We start from the raw sequence: 19,822 nt of genomic DNA, 5'->3' as shown, positions 1-19,822 counted from the left end.
ACAACGCAACATCTACAGATACGTCATTATCTTCTCTTTTTGTTGGTAGAACAGCAATGACACTGTATCAAAATCACCAAGATCAGAGCCCTTAAAACTTTTTACAGCAGGTTTTATTTGAACATGTTTCATATACAAACCAGTGACTGAGAAAATGGCTCATTGGAAGCTGTACATGTACAACATCTCGATAGATTCGTTCCTTAAACCCACACTCGTTCCCTCCTCGCTGCTTACTGTAAACTGGCATTTGCAGGACGCCTGCTCCCTCAGTGACAGATGGTTAACTCCTACAGTACTGCACTAATGTCCTGCTAAACGTCAGACTACTGTAAATATCTGGACATGATACATCACATTGTAGTCAAGCGCGTCCACACAAGTGGGGGGAAAAAATAACTACATACAGTACAAGCCATTCAATTCAAACAAGAGCAAACTGGCCAAAGTCAGTGATTCCTAACATGGACATCTACAACCAAGTTTGAATTGTATTTATATAACCAAGATGGTTTACTTTGGACACATAGGTTTGTAATTTACTTCTGAAGTGTACAATTACTTGAATCTAACAAACAGGCATTATATTTAATGGTCTGTATCTACCAGCTTTGCCTTGAAATGCACAAAATTGATTCCCCAACCACACTTATCAAAAAGGACCACTCAAACTCACGCTGCACAGTAAATCTTAAGACTGAATATATATTTTGTTTATTATAAGCATTTGTAATTTTACATCCAATGTTAAAATCGACAACATTGTGACAACCGGCTCCGTTTCTCCGCCATCCCGTCCCTCCCTGTTCCCCAAAACAAGCTTGTTAAAATAACATTTTTCAAGACCTTTTTAAAGCAAAGGCACATTTGTCAATACGTGTTTTAAAAAGGAAAACAAAGGCAGGCTAGCAAGCAGAGTCAGTCTGGGAAGCAGAGGAGGAGGAGGAGGAAAGAGGCTTCCGCGACAGCTCCAGCAAGCCTTCAGTACCCCAGCTATCTGGAACAATACAACACGAAAACCTGACTTGGAGTAAAGGGCGTGGGCCTCGTGTCTGAGGGGGAGAGCGAGGGCCTGAGGGATTCGGAGGGTCCCAGGGAAAGAAAACCACGTTTCTCTACTCCACGCTTCTAACACTTGTCCTGAGCCTCCTTGCTATGAGGGTTGAGTTGGAGTCTGTCTTCAGGGGCGCTGTGGCCGGTCACACCAGGGCCTGCCTGGATGGGTGAAGGGAGGGGGGGGCAGGGGAGCAGTTCTGCTGACTGGCCTCCCTGCTGACCCTTTTATATGGAGAGTCACAGCCCGTTTGGGGCTAGTGGCTACATAGTCTGCCAGTCCGACAGGAAACCAGTGGGCTGTGTGAGGTGGGACTGGACCTGTGGCTGAAGGTCTTTCCCCTGCTGTGTCTCCATTGGTCCCTTATGATGGGAGGCTGAATCAGAGAGCTGGGCTGCAGGGACAGACACAGCTCCGCGTCATACGAACACCTTTGCAAGAGCGTCTGCTCCGGCGCTGGCGATGTAACATTTAGTCGGGTGAAAAGCTACATCGTGGATCGACTCCTCGAACTTCTTCCTATGAACTGTGAACTCCTGGATGCAGGTTTTGCTCTCAAGGTTCCAGAGGCGAATAGAGCAATCGTGACCTGGGGAGGAAATGAGGAGTTACAAAAGTTAGAGACCAATACCAATTGTTTCCAAAATATCAGCATCAACCTGTACTATATGTGCACCAACATTCATTTATTTTGAACAGTAAGTGTTACTTACTGCCTGACATGAGATAAAGTCCATTAGGATCGACAGCTAAGCTGGTGACAGCATCAAGGTGAGCCACCATGGAGTGAATTAGTTTCCCGCTGTTGTTGTCAAAGAACTTGATGTGTCTGTCCTCTTGTGCTGTGATGGTGATGGGAAGAGTCGGGTGGCTGAGGACCTTATTGATCTGACAGGGAGTGCCTGGGGAACAACACAGGAGAATATTAATTCCACACAGGGGGAGCCTTACTACATGCAGAGTCACTCACACAAAAGAACTACTAGCAAACACACAAAGCAGCTTAAGTGATGCGTGAGCATCCCATTCTACCCAATTGCTGCATCGACAGTACCTGGCTCTGTATTTGACTCCAGGCTGAGAACCATCTGGCGCGTTTCCATGTTAAACAAGCCGATCTCTCCATTTGTGAATGATGTGACCAAGTGGGCTGGATCACTGCAGACCAAGTCTACAGAGGAGGGAACTCCTAGTTCTTGGGACGCAAATAGACGTGTCAGCTAATCACTAAAGCAAATAAGAAAATAGAAATGAGAATAAATATACAAGCAAAACAAAAGTCAGTACTTTTGTTTTCATTGAACACTGCAAGAGCAGGGGAGGTGGTGTTCGGGTCCCATAATCTCACGGTCCCATCTGCAGAGCAGGAAAGGAGGCGCTGGTGTGCGCTGCTGTACACCAGACCCCAAACTGAGTCAGTGTGTCCAGTCAGTGCTCCACGTAGCACCGACGGGTCTGTCAGGAAAAACGCAACAACCGAGTCAGCAAACAAGCTTCGATTTTAAAATCCTTGGATCTAGATAAAGCCATTACCATAGGAGTCGTAGGAGTCGATGTTGGGACTGGGGGTGTTCCAGCACTGTATAGTCCCGTCAACACCTCCACTGAAACACTGTTCCCCTGTATTGCTCATTACAACACTCAGTACAGCCCCCCTGAACATTAATAAATAAGACAAGATTAAAGATGGTTTTATTTAAACCAGTGTTTAGACTGAACTTACATTCATGTATGTTCAACTTTTTACCTGTGGGCCCTGAAAGTGTAGATTGGTTCCACATCTAAAGATGTACTCCTGAGGACACACAATAACAATCAATGTACAGCAACAAATACAGGGATGTATTCATTCTGTCATGCTGCTCTATTGTTTTTATTCACAATAACCTTAACTATAAAATGACTTCCGCCTCTAAAAATAAACATGACATCACTAGAGACTGTGTACAGGCTGCAGACTTGTGATGCGACATAATGAGTCTTTTGGAGTAGGATCTTTGTTATATAGAAATAGTTTCTTGTAGCTAAACTATCATACAGTGAATTAACAAATTAAGGTGCTGTATAAGCCTTATGGGACTGTAATCACACAATGGCTTTTCCTTCTAATGATGCTCAGTCTGCTGCTTCTAACACAGGAAATTAAATTAAATACACAGACATCCGAGTGTTGATGTGAAAATGGAAGACTGGAGAGGAAATCATCAAAACATGGGCACATCTAAAATTCTTGACTTCTCTTCTAAGAAGGAGTGAAACCAAAAGTAGGAACTGATAAGAGACTAGTGAATAATTAGTGTGAAGCTAGTCGTCGTAAATGAAGACATTCTTACTTTTTGGCAGGAGCAGTTTTTTGCAGGTTCCACATCTTGAGGGTGTGGTCCTCTGAAGCTGTGATGAGAACCGGCTCGACGGGATGAAACGTCAGACCACGAATCCCATCGAAATGGCTACGCAGGGTGAATTTGGGGTTCCACGTCTTTCTCATGGCATCCTTGTTGTTGCCAATCTGAAAATAGGGAATTATGTTACTCACTTTCTAAGCAATTTCCTGTTAAGACACAAATGTCTAATTTCGAGCGATGTGATGTTATAATGACGTAATTCATGTAGACACTTCCTACTCACATCGTATCCAAGGCTGTCGGCCTCGTTTGCCACGGTGAGTCCAGCCAGCTCCCCCAGTCCCAGCTCGCTCTCCATAGCTTCATCTGTGCCCATGATGAATGACTTCCCTGAGGTGGGTGGGAAGGTCAGCGCCTCAACTACACACAGAACAAAGAAGTAAACAACTGCTGTTGGCACATTTTACATTCAGTTAATGAGGGTGAAGTGAGAAAAGCAAACAGTCGTTTACTACAATCGGAGTGTTTTTGCTCAAGCACCTTCATCGGTCCGGGTCCCGTCGTGCTCGTTGAAGCGGACCACGTTGGGGCGGGACTGAGGGGTCGATGGGGGTTGCATGTGGGACAAGTCCTCTGCATCTCTCAGGTTGGCCAACATGTCCTGCAGTTTGGACCGGTTTGGCCCTATTTAACAAGTGATGGTCACCATTGTTACCAAACAGACACACAGTGATGATAGAGGAGATGCAATTACAGAAACAAAAAAATGTGAGTATTGGGGCTGAAAACAGAAATCACATAAACATGTGGTAGGAAAGCAGCACTGAAAGGTAAGAAAAGAAATTATTAACTCATAAGAAAATGGGAGAAAATGAAGGGGAGCCAAAAGCAAAATCATTGTTAGCTGAATTAAAGAAGTAGAAATCTGTATAGCACATTTATCTCCAAGTGTGGGCTGTGTGGAGAGAATTCAAGATGAAGCTGCAGAATCATTTCGTGACAAAATTATTGCGGGTTATTGCGAGTTTCAACAATTTTTAGCATTAGAAAAAGAAAAACCTACAGTACAATACTGTAAATAACGACACAACTGCGTGAAAAACAAATCTCCTGATGAGCTCATACACACATCCACAAAGGTGATAAAGTGCTGACACAGTGTGAAGAATGCAGACAGATTTCTGCTGAAACCAGAAGAAGAGAATGTGAAGTGTAAAAAAAAAAAGTGAGATAACTGAAGTGTTATTTTCATTTCATGATTTAATCACAGCATGAAAAAAGCCAAGAATATACAGTATCTAGATCCGGAGAAATGGAAAATCTAAGAGCTCTCAACCCTTGTGGAGTCATAGTACTGAGCTGAGTCAATCCACTGAGTCACTGAAAGGTTTTAATTGACATTACTTATGTTACTATTATTAAAAAACTACCCAGCCGACTACTGCTCACCCAGAGGTGACTACCTTGAACCTTAATCTTTTAGTACATGAACGTGATGGCCATGAGAAACATGGTGAAGGTAATGGCTATGATTATGAGAAATGAAACATTTAAACAAATCGCGAACAAATCAGGCACTGCAGTCTGGGTGGGAAAAGCATGAGGACTGATTTCAAAACAGGAAACACTGAGTAGGAAATGACAGACAAGAAGACAACAAGAGGAGGAAATGAAAAAAAGAGGAGGCGTTTGTTTTTTTTTAATTTGGCTTTTTAGCTGAAAGTCAGGCTCTACAGAGAGAGAAGGGAGGAGGCATCGATGCCTGACAGGACTTACTCTTCACCCCCTTTTTCCCCTTGCGCTCCTTTTTGTACTGCTCCTTGAGTTTGGTTATCAGGCCCGGGTCCACGTCCCAGGCCTCAGAAATGGGACCTTGCTCGTCCTTCTCTACACAGGGAGAACAAAACCAGACCGAGAGGCTGTTGAAAAATCTGCCCTGAGTGACGCCCGAGGCGTATGGCAGGGTGGCTCAGATTCGTTCTCTCCTGGAGGATTTTCAAGTCTCCAGGGGAGCAGCAGGTACTCGAGACCCGAGATGAGCAGGTCCCAACCACCTCAGTGATAATAGACTTCTAATTGTGAGCAGGACAAATCTTAGCTATTTAGCTTTTTGTATTGGACAAAGCAAGTGTGGTGAAAGGAAAGTTAATGTCATGTGGTGAGTTCTTTCAAAGAATCTGAAGAAAACATCAGCATGACATTAAACCCACTGGAGTCTAAGAATGACTGAGACTCCAAAGAATTTAGGTTGATTCGACAACACGGGAGTGGACACTGTGGTCACAGGCTGGCTATGGGAACACAGTGGAACAGATCACAAACTATGGGTTAAACAGACAAAAGTTCAAACATCATGATTTATGACCACAGTATGACATGAATGATGACTACTCCATTAACAGTCACACACCTAAGTTGGTTTAGAGAAGCAGGCAAATGTTAAGGATGTAGTATTAAATAATTAAAAAGCCATTTAGATTCTCAATGTGCAAGAAAAGATAAACTAGCACTGTATCTGTAGTGTTTAGATCACAGCATTCACTCACCCCAGTCTGTGCCGTCCCCAGTGCCTCTGGACTCCGGTGAGGTGTCCATCTCGTCGGTGCTGGACAGAAAATCAAAGCCCTTCAGTGCCTCCTCTGCGTCAGGATCCTCACTGGTGTCCATATTAGCAGGAGATGAAGATGATGGAGGCTTCTTCCTCATGATCTGGGAGAAAACATTGAGGCTGTTGCTAAGAGATCTGGGGCAACCTTCTACTTAACAGTGCAAGAAGAAGGACAAGCTGTTTTCTTACCGTCCTGGATTCCACGTGAGTCCGGTCCTTTCCCTCACTGTCCTCATCCTCATCTTCATCACTAAATTCAGCTGCTGCATTCTCAATGAACTTGAAGGCCTCCAGCACAGCACTGGTGTCAGAAAGCTCAGCTTTCCTGTCGATGAATCAATACTGTTATATTAACAATGCCATGGTGTTATTACAATGCCTACATCTGAATTCGGTCTGAATGCATCAAAGAAAATGAGAAAATAAAAACAGGGTATCTGTACATAATCTGTATCTGTACATAATTACTGCAACATACGTCTGTATTGCTATTTAAAGACATTCTATGTTTTGTGATATTCAACTGTTACCCCTGAGCAGGCACTCACCCTCTGCTCCCCATGCTTTTTGTCGTGTCTGTTCCATTGACCAGAAGATCAGAACCGGTTCTTTCACCCGTCTTACCGCCTCCGTCGCCCGCTAGTCCAAGCAGTGCTCGGACACGTTGAGACTTCACGTCTAAGATGGTGTCTGTGTAGCCCACCTCCTGCAGGTACCTGCAGAATAAAGAAATCAGCCCTCTTTGTACAGTATATGGTTTGACCAAAACATATACTGTAGATGTGTCGAAGTGCAGATAAAATGCTACAGCAGCCCCAGATTTAATGATCATCAGATAGAAGAGAGAGAAACCTGCTGTAGCCAGATGAGCCTGTAATAAAATATTTCACCTACCCAGCAAGGATGCACAACCTGTACCAATTTGAAAGGGTAACCGACTGTAAGGGACGGTGTCCTAGCACATTACTGATCTGTCCCTTGACATAGTGAATAAATTGTCAGCTTCATCAACCGGCCCATTGGGCCAGCTGACAGAGTCAAAGCTTAATTTGTTTACACAGAAAGAGAGTAGGATGATAGGATCACGATCCTCCCAGTCTACTGTGTACACACACACAGGGGAGGAAAAAATTTAAATATAGAGCAGGTAGTGACTAACAATGTCCATGTGAGGGCACTGTAGTCCACAGCTGTGAGAGTTCCTGCTGGCAAAGCCTGTTCCGACACTGGAGGCAACACTAGGACTGTAACTAGGGTCCTGTCATCCTCTTGCTTTCTAGATTCAGTTAATTTTAGAAAACAGCACTGATTTAATGTTTTTGTCTCGGTGACTTTCACAGAGCACAAGATAAAAGCGCCTACTGTCTGAGGAGCTGACGGCCTTGTTTCCAGGACAGCTGATTGTTGAGCGATCCAGACGTCTCGTTCTCATTGGCCTCATCTGGAGAAGAGTAGGACACAAATCAGGGCTCCTCAAATAGCACAGTCTCTGACATTATTTCCACTCTGTAAACACAGACACCACATTCCTGCATCCTGGCAACTCCACACATCCAGTGCTTAGTTGCTTTAAAAAGGAAATCAGCAATGGATTTGCGTCAAATATGAGATGCAAAAACCTGCAAAAAAATGGCAGGAGTCTACTCCATTGTGCCCACAAAGCCACGCGTCAAGATTTCTAGCCATCTATACTCTTAAAAAACAATAATGGGACTCAAAGCTTATTTTGATATTCAACAACGTCAGCACTCTGCTTGCGAGTCAGCTGGGAATTTTGCATTGGCAGGAGACGTGTTAATACGATTTGGATAAATTCAGTGTGTGTGCGTGTGCGTGCGTGCGTGCCCACACGGCCAGGGGTTGATTTGACAGGGCAGAGAGCTGAGGATGCACTGAAAAGTGGGTCACTCCTGATTCAGGAGGGTAAGGGAGCAGGCAGGTGTGCCACCATACAAGAATCCCCTCCATCCCTCCCCTCCACCTAACCCTCGCCTCCCTTCTTTCATCAACACTTCAAGGGATTGGGTACTTTGAACAGCTCTCATGAATAGAGATGAGGACAGAGGAAAAGAAATATCGCAATCTGACTTAATGATGGCAGAGGACTGAGATGAGAGACCAATTAAACTACAATGTTATAACAAGAAACGGGTAGTGCGACGGTGGGGACATGAAACTGGGGTTAGAAGTGGTGAACACTAGCTACTGTAGATGAAGCTAGATGTTTAAGTTAATGGATAATCGTGTCTTATTCCTGGTGGTATTCATCCAGGACAAGTGTTTAAAGGTTTGCTCGATTACTAATAAATCAATCAATGTTGTCAAGTCAGTGGTATTTTTTCCACCAGGATACTAAGACATTCCTATTCTTGTTCAGAATGGAATTTTATCTGTGCTAAACGTGTGCAATGATGGCTGCTAATGTACTAGCAATATTTTTAGCATCAACTCCCCTGGAGAGCAACTGTTGTCAATGTAAACCACAAGACAATTACGTAGAAAGAAAAGCAGAAGTAATAGTCGTAATAATAGTAATAGTGAGTGGAAATTTTTCTAAACATAGGAAATACGCAGCAAGTAGAGATACAAATGTTTCTAGTCCTGCTTCTTGCCGCTTGGTCAATGTAATAATATGGCTTTCACTATTCACCTCCATGAAAGATCTCAGCCAAAATAACTATATTCACAGCAGCACTATTACAGCAACAGCTGTAATGAAGTAGCTCTTTCCGCATTCTGTAACATACATTATGAAGAAATCTATTGAGGCAAACAAGATTCAACATGAACACAGCCTTCATGTAAAAGACCTGCCACTTGAAAGTATGTGAACGCAACAGTCAGTGATTTTGTACAAAGAGGCGGAGTCAGCTGTTCAAGCAGACTTAAAAACAGACTTACCAGAGTCGTAGCTTGGAGGCTTCATGTCACCCTGATTTAACTCTGTCCCATATTTTAACTTGTGGTACTTTGCTCTGAAAGTAAAGAGAGAAAAACAGAGGAATACAAATCAGGACTCAGGGTTCTGAGAAGAAGCTGTTGGCTTAGAAAGACATCCCAACTGCAACCTGTTCCAGTCTTCAAAAATAAATTAGCAGATCGACTTGTACGTAGAATAGTCACGCGCCTAAATTCAATGTAATGTTTTAGAATGTGATATGCATTATTATATTCAAAAGAGCTTTAAAAATACAGCAAGTACTCACTTTCGAGCTTACATGTTCATTTTAGTGTAAAGAGTTAAAATAACATGTGCGTGTCTGGTTGACACAACCACCACGTGACTCAAAGGAAGCAACCCCCATCAAAATCAAATTCATTTTAAATTGGGTGCATCCTACATCTAGAAAGTCATTTCTTATATTGCTTCCAGATACCCTCTGAGACATGACCTGTTGCTTAGCAACCAGGCAAAGTGGTAGTAATTCCGAGTTAAGTGTTGCTCCTGAGGCAGAATCTGCAGTGATCTCACTGGAGGAAAGTAGATAAATATACACTACAAACAGCCAGAGGAAGATTCCACGCTTAACAAATCTAATGATGACGCTTCATGCAGAGCACAAAAGGCAAATTCCAACCAAGAGCTGAAGAACAATAACAACAACAACAGCCTATTTTGACACTAGTTGTGTTTAGGTGCTTAGCTTAGACAAGCCCCTAAATTCTAACATCTGCAGCCAGTCACTCCCAGTTTTCAATCAGCTATTTCTACATCTTTTCACTCTGTGCTCATTTCCCCCATGCGTTGCGTAGTCATTCATAGAATTCCATACATTCCTATGTCACAGCTGTCCAATCCAGCCAAGTCTACTGTCACAAAGCTGTTCAGTCCATTCACTGCGGTTCATGTTGACAGAGGACACAATCACTGCACAGGCTACACAGTAAGAGCATTAAATCACAACTTCAGATTAGTGGTCAAATATCTGATTCTGTGGATAATTTGGTTTAAACACAACCTTTTAAATCTGGTGACAAACATCACTTAAAATGTTGGGTCAACGTTGAACCAGGATGCCAGACTGTGACCAGTGAGAGATATGTAACATGATTTGGTTAATACATTTCACCTTGTTGTGTTTTCTCAAATTTTGTTCAGCCATGCAGAGGGCTGGTATACTCCATACGAATGACCTGAAACCCTCATAAAGCACAGCACTGTTGCAGAGAGTGAGTAAAAACCAAAAGAGGAAGATGAATGCAAAACATATTACATCAAGACTACAGACACCCTTTGTGTGATGGTGTTGGTAACCGCGAGAGGGACAAAGCTCTGACTGTGACCTCATGTTAAGGTAGAGAGAGATTTCTTCTCCTCTGCACCTCCTTTGTCCTTTAGCTGAAGATGGTGCAGAGTTATCAGCAGCCAACAGCAAACAAAGCCTTCCTGCAAATACACGCTCCTGTCCAGAGACTTTCTAGAATCTCTGACACTCCTACTCTTTTACTGAGCCACCATATCACAGCCACTCAATCATATCTAAACTAGCAGACAAGTTATTTAAAAACATTAATAATCCTTTGACACAACAATATTTGCTCTGTGCAGGTACAGCAAATGTTGAATTATTGACTTCTGGTCTGCTCTTTTATTCTATATTTCCTAGCAATATAGAGCAATATATATTTAGAATCATATGAAGCAAAGAATCGCTGCTATTGTTGCAGACAGGCAGAAATGTTTGTGTTGTGGGAAGACTGGAGCAGCAGTGAGCGGTGAGGCACTCACCTCTCCTGTTTTAGCGCGTACTCCAGCATTTTGATCCTCCTCACAAGGTCTTTCTTCAAGTTCTCCTGGCCCTTCCTCTCCCCCTGCAGAAAGGCGATTTGAGCCTGAAAACACAAAAATAGGATTGTCAAGTCAAATTTATAATTAATAGGAAATTTACAGTAGTTGCTTTTATAAATAGATTTAGTGATTCTTGTGTTTTTGGATGTTTTGGATATGAGCTAACTACAAAGACGTGACTTTTAAGACTAGTTCCATGAGGCAACATCTAAGAACAACTACTGAGACAGAAATAGGATGATGTCAAATCAATATGCGTGGCAGGATGAGAAATAAGAAGCCAATTTGCGCTGTTCTATTTTAATCTAACCTACTCACTCTCCCACACATCTACAGCCCTCCTCTCTCCTCTCAAAACCCTTTCTTCTGTACACAGCTGTCCCTCTTTAGTAACACAACACACGCAGTTTGACTCAGCATTACAATATTACATTGTTAAGAACAACACAAACACACACACACACACACAGCTGCATGCAGCCGTGCTCACTTACAGTGTAGCACACCGGCCACTGGCTGCAGCTGATGGATTATTAAACTGGCGAAAAACATGCTACAACTGGGTCTTTAAGCTAGGTTTAGCTGGCTGGTTTATTTTTGCAGGTGTCTATGCAATCCGAGCAGTGATGTAGGGGTTAATGAAAGATGGAGACTGCCAAAAATTCTAGAAGCTGCTAAAGTCTTTAAAGGCTGCATTGTTTAGAGAAATGAGGATAAGCGTGGTGGGATTTCAGCATCACATTAAGCTCTACTTCAGAGTACATGTCTTCATCCATACCTTTAAACCTAAACAAAATTACTTTGATTTCCCGCATTTCACTCATGCAGAGAGGATGGTGAGAGTTTGAGTGGGCAGGATCACAGTTTCACACGGGTAGAGAGGAGCACTGCTGCCTGCAACAATGACTCATGACTGCACTCCAATCTGCCTCACATTAATAACAGCATTTCTTACAATCCACAGTTCTCCACAGAAAAAGTCATAACAACCTGCCTACTTACGATTTAGGGTACCATTTCCCAGACCGACAGCATAAACAGTGTCGGGTTTAGTTGGCATCGGTCACGTTAGCCGCCTGCGTTGTTGCCAAAAGTCGATGTTTTTAAAGTGGGTCAGCACAGCACGACATCAGTCTGATACATCTACAACAGACTCCAGTCCATTTCATGGGCATCTCCATCTATACTAATGCATTTGAGACTGACAGCAAAGTTAATGATATTTAGCATGCATTGGACTTCCACATCCCTGAGTCAGTATCACTGTGCATTAACGCAGAAGGGCAAAACATGTTAAACTTCACGCTGGTGCATTTATGAGATCAGTTACAGTAACATGGAGAAGGGCAGACGATGAATAGAGGAAATACCAGCAGAGCCCAGTGGCAGCTCATTCTTCTCTTGGACAATATCGATTTGTCCTGGTCCTGACTGAAATGGTTTTTGAATATGACAGCCTGAGATGACAACTAATGAATGAACTGGCTATAATCAATAAAGCAGGGGTCTGTCTTTACTGTTCTTGGAGGGTGAATAAAAAAGGATCATACAGCATATTTGGCATTTGGCAGTAAACTTCCTTTAAACTGCTTAACTGGCTTGTTGTGTCTATTACTGCAATATTCTAAAGTGGTTACAGTGTAAACATTAGTAAGGATCCGTGCCTCAGGTGTCGCAAACAGTATCACATGCAACAGCACTGCTAGATCTTAAAAATACAGTATCTCAAAGATAACAGGCATTTAAACAACGGAATAAAAGAAGGTTATGTCCAAAACAATGACAACATGTAACAATTTGTAATTGTGTTATTGTGGACACACAGTAATACTTCACTGCAGTGTAGGTGAAACTGTACATCTGCGTTGCCTAAAAGAGTGTGCGACCAGTTCTTGATCCACATGAAGAGCTGGCCCAGAGACCCCTGGGGTCCCGCTGAGCCAGAGACAGAGAAGAGTGCAGCTCTGTGAATCTCTGGCTCGCCACATCTCCTCCATCAAACATTAACCTTGGGAGGAATGCAGTCAGTCAACTCGGGCCATAAAGAGACACAGGAAGCATTTAATTCCCGGCCTCACACTGACTGCATTATTGGGCTGCTGGATAAGGGCTTCTTAGTCTGTCTGAGTAGGAGACATGTAGAATGGAGCATCCATCTAGAGCTCAGGGCTTTTCAGAGACAGGAAAAGGAGGCAGAGGCAAAAGGTTAGCAGCTAGTAAGGAAAATAAACACCAGAAAAAAGTCACAGTACTTTGCTTTGGTGTATGATTAGTACTTGTTTAGGACTTGATTATATACATTTTCAGTTGAAACATGTAAGAATGTTGTGCCCCTAACTTTAATCTAAGCAGGAAATTATTTTATTTTTCCGCACTTGACCATGACATGGACAAAAGCTAACATATGGGCTAGATATTGCTGATAATGAACTACACAACAATTCACAAATGTTTGATCAAGTATTGCAAATTGACTTTATAACTACATGCTCACCATTTTTATTTTGAGGATCTCAAAGTACCTCAAGGCCTGAGATTTGTGAATTCCAGACGTGTTTTCTTTCAGACTTCTGCGTCACAGCTAAAGACATCTTTACAACAAGATAAGGCCATTTAATTTACTGTACACAGAACTAATTCTATGAAGTCTAATACGACCCAACAAGGAGACTGAGATCACTTCATCTGTTGACAATTAAGACAATCTCAGGCTTTACACACAAACAAACAAAATGGTCCCAAGCTCCAGCCCATTAGCGGTTATAGTTGTAGAGAAATGTACTGGTGTCAGTCTCACATTTACTGTACAATACAACGACCGTACTTTAAGCAAACACAGTTTGCTCTCGGTGCAAGCCAATGATGGCCATGATAACTAGCCAAGAACATTCCACACATACCGCTACACTAGTAGCAACAGAAAAAAGGCAAAAAACATACGAGGTTGAGAAATACATACATACATACATACATACATACATACATACATACATACATACATACATACAGTACATACAGTACATACAGTTGTGTTCTCTGTTAATGAAGCTACTCAAAGACCGTTTCACTTATACAGACCAAACACTACAGACACTGGATCAGTCTTAAGAGAATATTCTTTTTGCTGGAAGCTGCTTTTCTTTTCAAGACAAATACTAAGCAGTTCAAGTAAATTTATGTTAAAGTGCTTCCTGTTTCCTGGAAAGCTCCATTAAGAAATAGTTAGAATGTATTGATATGTTAGTTTCTGCAGTATTCCCAAAAATACATTTAACACCAGAAACAAATGAATGGCAGCCGCTTATACAGTATAAACAATTCCACCCACTTTGATATGCAAAAACTCATTGTGACCAAGATGACTCATGCATATAAAAGGTGAATTATGCCATTAACCTCCTAAAGGAACTTCAGTAAAGATTAACTCCAGTTTCACCACTATTCCTGCTCAGGGTGTCGAGGGTCAAGTGCTCACATTCTTTTTGGAACCATATTCTGAGCATCTCCTAAAAGCTCCGACTGTACTGTACGTACATGCATTACACAATCATCTGCTTACTGTTGGGCGTGGGCATCAAACAAACAGATTAGTTTAATCCACTGCTCCATTTTCTCCTGCCGTGGCACAGAACCGGCGAGTTAATGTAGACGGCAACACACGGAAGACCTGTGATCATAGCTGGAGCTTGTTCCTCCAAAGGAGGACACTGCAGATTAAAGCGGCTGGCTCATGTCAGCGAGAAGCACATTCAGGATCGCTGAGGGTCATGGTGACAAGTTGAGCTGCTAAAAGTGTGATTAAAAAAAAGGCAGTTATCTGGAAGGAGACGAGCTTAAAGTGCTGGATATTCATCACAGTTAAGACCCCACATTCTCTCATTTGCTAAAGCTGAATTTGTCGGTTTTTCAATTTAAGCCGACTTTCCACTGTCCAGTAGCAAAGATCACACAAAGTTTATACGGATGCTATCTTACAAGAGGGCGCAAACAAAGATGGCGTGTTTGAGTTTGTAAGAAGAGTGCTGCATCCCATATTGTTGCATAAATATTACATATAGCTAATGGGGCACATGGACCTATTTATACATGCAGGCAAAGAGCGGTTCTTTTCCTTTATCAGCATTTTGTCTGACTGGTGTCTGACTGTTGTGTGACGCTTAAGGGTGCCGTGCTGGAGGAATTGTGTTGGAACAACAGCTTCTAGGCAGTAAAGATGTGCAGCAATGGAGCAGTCAAGATCTAAAAAAGGTTTAAATGGACCTGTTCGTAATCATTTTTAGCTTACCAGAATTTAACAAAATGCATATTAAATTTAAATTTATAAATATATGAACGAGTACTTAATTTTAGAATACGAAATTAGGGAAACGATAAGGATACTACCCTGCTCAAATCAACAGAGGTTGCTTTTTTTTTTTTGCTATCTTCATGTGTGGGCCCATAAGACAGAACCCCTGGACTGACTTTATCACTGCAGAATATTAATCAGTGCATTTAACTTATGCTGGATGATCCCTTACCTCTGCTGTCGATTCAACAAACTTAAGACATCACACATCAACATACTCAATCAGAACAAACGGCACACTTTACAACTTTAACAATACTCCCTTTCTACTGTACAAAAATAGCATGTTGATATTGTTCCTCAATGTAAAGGTTGTCAGTGTTATCAATCACATGCCTTAAAAACGATTGCTGTAAAAAGAACTAAACACTATACTTAGACACAGGCTGGATACAGAGTGTTTGCAGAAGCATGAAGCAATTCTAGTGCTTTAACAATTCACTTTCATAAAAAGGGACCGTTTGCGGGGGAAAGCAACACACCAGATTACATCACAGCATAACCCCACATCACAGTGAGACAACACCAATGTGATCTAGCGAGTACACTAATTTACAATTCTGACAGACCCACGACATCAGATTTACTGTAAAATTGGTGGAGGCAGGCAAGTTTGTGGCAGCTGTCCCACACACCCACGCAGATAGACAGGCTGTAAGTGTGAATGAAGGAATGAGAGGGGAATTAACAGGGCGTTAAGGAAGCTCTACAGCACAGAAGAGCTCTGGTGTGAGTCCAACGGGGACAGTGGCGTAAAGCTCAGGGCCAGTCTGGCTTTACTTAATAAACATGGGTCTCCTTAGGTTTTCTCACAGGGAAAACACAAACCGGTGTGAACTACTTAGCATTATCTGTACACAGTGAATGTGTTATCTGAGCTGTGATGGTGCTTTTATTGAATAGAACTTATCTATTCAATAAGAGAGACGAGTGTCTTTGTCTAGACAGACAAAGTTGGTGAGTTATTTCATTCTGGTTACGCGAGAATCCTCCGAGTCGCCATGTAGCATTAGTGTCTGTGTAACCAGGGTTTGTTTTTTTTTTAACATTTGTGGAGCCTCAAACAACCAACCAAGAGAAACGACATTTACAAACCAGCACTTATATTCTTGAGGGGACCTAGGCTTCTTTTTTTAAAAAAAAATAAACTTTTCCACTCAAAGGCACACACTAAGAAGGCAAAAATAACTGCAGCTTGGGGGTGGACGCAGTGGATGTAGTATCGACTGAGGAATGACGGGAGACTCCCATTTCTGAATGCCACAGTATTTCCATGTGTATGTTTGTGCATGTTGCAGCACTTCTTAGCGCTCCAGCAGCTTCCCTATGAGTGAAGTTAAACAAGACGAGACACATGAATAGGTCGTCTAACTGGCTGCGTCACAGCTAGAGTCAGATGACACAAAGAGAGGTAGAATAAAATGAGCCACATGCTAATCTTTTCCTTTACGCGTACAAGAAACACCATCGTTTGCTTGAAACTAGGCAACCTCTCAATCTGCACCCTTACAGAGGCATCTCACACCCCAATTCACCTTCAACCTCCTCCTGGTGTCAAATTATTGCTTTTGACAAATACCCTTAGCAAGGAGACACCCGCTGGAGCAGGGATTTCCCCATAGCTTGAGGGCTGGTCAAGCACACAGGAGCTTTTCTTGCCTGTACAGGGTGTAACATGAGCTTAAACCTTTTATTAGATGCATCTTATTGGTCAGAATAGGAAGCTTGCACTTGATAAGGCTCAGAGTATGCAAGGACCCATTTGAAATGTGTTTGAAGGAATCAGGTCAACAAATACTGTATCACAACATATATATTTATTTTACGACCCTGTCAAAATCGAAGAAATGCGTGAAATTTAGTGGCAACCTGTTTTATTTTCACTGCTAATTAGAAAATAAATACACTTGACTTGTGCCTGACCACTACTTAAGTAACACCTTCACAAACTGCTATTACTCAGCTTCACTGCCAAAATGAAGCTACTCTAGGTGCTAAAATTGTTAGCCAAATAACTGTTAATTAGACAAAACCAATTAAATAACAAATGAATTGAAACTCTAAGAAGACTTTAGGATAAAGTAAAGGGAATTAAGAATCATACTACAGGTAATGCTCTCATTATCAAAAATGTGATTTTTCTTCCTCCTTTTCATTTTTATGTTGTTTTAGGATAAAGAAAGACATGAGAGTATAATTGCAACAAACATGACATTTCAGAGATTTAGAGACAAATCAGCTAGACAGCTCCGTGTACTTTCACTACGACAGATTGACTCGAGCTGTAACTTATCACTAGCTAAGCAGATCAGCCTCATTGAGTCAATCAATAGCCAATAAACTGGAGTCTAGTCAGGCATGACAGCACCCTATGCATTACACAGCAATTGCTTGCCATGGAGAGGACAGTCTCTCTACTATTTCACTGCTTCCTATTAGGAGTGGCTCTGAGCATGACCTAACTGGCTGGATGGGTAACATTCCGAATCTACATGCCCCAGGCTTTGCCTTACACTGAAACAGACAGATTAAGACACAGCTTCAACTGTCTAACAATTAATTGCTCAAAAGCAAAGCATCCCACAGGAGCGCATTAACTGAGATTTTTTCCCCTTTTAGAAAGGTTTTACCAGAAGCCATGTGTGTAGCTTTCTTAAAACATAAAAATAAGTCTATATGTGAATATGACAATAAATATACTATTTTAGGCAGGAGGTGGATGGAGAACACACAGTAGACTCTACCCTAGTGGTTCTCATCATTCGCGTCTATTTACGTAAAGGTAACTGGCTTTCTAATGTTTTATACAGCACGGTGCTCATCTCACTAAAAGTTAATCCACCAATAGCGATCACTCAAGGACACTACAAGGTTGCATCTCCTGCGAATTTTCAAATCTAGGCAATCCTTGCAGCACTGTTGCAGGGAGACATACAATTGTGAGCAAACCAGAACACCAAGACTGCAAAATACATACGTATTGGATGCAACAATAACAAGAACTCAAATTTAGCGCGCACCATTTTGCCGCCACAAACAAACCACTCAATAAGCCATTTAGCAACCTCACTTCGCTTTGCCGCAGTTGCTGCTGCCTCGCCGATAAGCTTGCTTCATGACAGCAGACAGGAAGCTTAATACTCACAGGCCAGAATAAAAGCACTACGTGAGTCTGATGAGTCAAGATCCTACTACAGCAAATGTGGTGTACGTCACCAGTCTACAAACAATGCACGGTCTTCCTCTGGTCCCTTTGTTAACTGAGCCCTGTCTGTTGATGGACTTACCTGCTGCCAAACTTTAAAAGTGATCCAATAATTGTAGTCCCATACATGGGTAAAAATAATGGAAATAAAAAACAATTTTTCCCCAAACACTAAGCATGAAGACAAGCAGAACAGATGAGTTATTGCGTATGCTGGAAAATAGGAAAAGAGACAAATAAGGACACAAATAAATCTGTTATAATATTATAAAAATCAATTTGAGCCAAAACGTTCAAGGCTTAACTTGTTGACATTAAAATCTGTGTATAAAACATCTAATCTGATTTCACCCTCAGAAGTGCAGGGGGGAAAACAAGCAAAAAAAAACAAATCAAACAAAAAATTGACAAAATAAAATAATGGCCCTTTAAAGAGCATCAAATTAAGTTAATCACCCTTTTGCCACATTTGCTTCTGAAAAATTCAGATTCTAAAATAAATTCTGTATATGAATTATCTGTGCATCATCTCGAGCAATGTGACCTTTACATACGATATTTCTGATTTTTCTTAAGGAGTGGCAGTAACACGCTTAATGCATCATTAGACATAAAGACGACATACACAGCCAATACATTAAGTGAAGCATACTGTACGTTTAGTTTAAAACACCTACGAATGTTAATACTACATTTTACTGTATAATATGGTTTTGGGGTTCAGTCATAAAATTAAATAAAACAGAGTAAATCTTTAGCTATAGAAGGCAGTTAGCGGTTTATGTTTCTAGTCTCAGTCACAGTAGAGAGCTCGCAAACAGTCATCGTGCCGTCGGGTCAGGGGGCGCTGCAGCCTCTTTAGCTGCTAGGCTAAAGCTAACAAGCTAGTCTGGTAACTAGAACAATCAAGCACAAACTAACGAGAGTCACTAGAGAGGAGCATCGCTACGCCACGGTTGTGCCGCTGATGTGTGGCCGTGAGCGCGTATTCTGTGGTGGTTCTCACCTGCAGTTCGGCGCGTTCTACCTCCCATTGTGCTCTCTCTACTTCGAAACGGGCCCATTCGTGCTGCAGGAAGTGCAAGATCCCCGGGATACTGTACTGCGCCCTCGCCGCCTCCCCAGCGTCGCCGTCAGGCAGCGGTCCTTTCCCACCGCCGGGTAAAACAGAGTTGTTATTGTTGTTGAAGAACACGCCGGGCCCCGCCTGCTCGTCCATGGCCGGGCTCGGGGAAAGGTTTGTCCGTTCCCTCGCAGACTCGGAGCGCTACGTACCAACGGAAGGGTAAAAAGCTGTCGACGGCGCTCCGTCTCCTTGGCTCGGGGGAATGAACTCACTTTCTGACAGCTAGCTGTCACTGTGTGACGTCAGCAGCCCCGACCACGCCCACTGGATGGTACGCTCGGTTCGCTCACCCACATACCCCGGAGGGTTTTTTTCCAAAAGAGAACCTTGGTTTTCTATTATGTATT

General features: G+C 42.3%; 1 protein-coding gene across 2 annotated transcripts; it reads right to left on the bottom strand.

The window, feature by feature from the left end:
* Window positions 1–95: 95 nt before the first annotated feature.
* On the bottom strand, window positions 96–19,699 carry LOC114842199 (striatin-like). Of its 2 annotated transcripts, XM_029127799.3 has the most exons (17): window positions 19,356–19,699; window positions 10,737–10,840; window positions 8,909–8,982; window positions 7,370–7,448; window positions 6,556–6,723; window positions 6,197–6,332; window positions 5,946–6,108; window positions 5,176–5,286; window positions 3,940–4,083; window positions 3,683–3,819; window positions 3,388–3,563; window positions 2,802–2,849; window positions 2,588–2,709; window positions 2,342–2,509; window positions 2,109–2,249; window positions 1,768–1,956; window positions 96–1,643 (listed from the first exon to the last, which is right to left on the bottom strand). In XM_029127799.3, exons 1-17 carry the CDS (start codon window positions 19,566–19,568, stop codon window positions 1,474–1,476), a joined length of 2,343 nt encoding a protein of 780 aa, XP_028983632.1. In that variant the 5' UTR covers window positions 19,569–19,699; the 3' UTR covers window positions 96–1,473. The 2 variants fall into 2 exon arrangements, with proteins under 2 accessions (XP_028983632.1, XP_028983633.1); XM_029127800.2 differs by lacking the exon at window positions 5,176–5,286.
* Between the last annotated feature and the right edge of the window lie 123 nt (window positions 19,700–19,822).

The sequence above is a fragment of the Betta splendens genome, chromosome 15 (genome assembly GCF_900634795.4).
Source record: "Betta splendens chromosome 15, fBetSpl5.4, whole genome shotgun sequence".
NCBI lineage: Eukaryota > Metazoa > Chordata > Actinopteri > Anabantiformes > Osphronemidae > Betta > Betta splendens.
The sequence above is the reverse complement of the archived record's forward strand: the minus strand, read 5'-3'. Positions and strand labels throughout refer to the sequence as shown.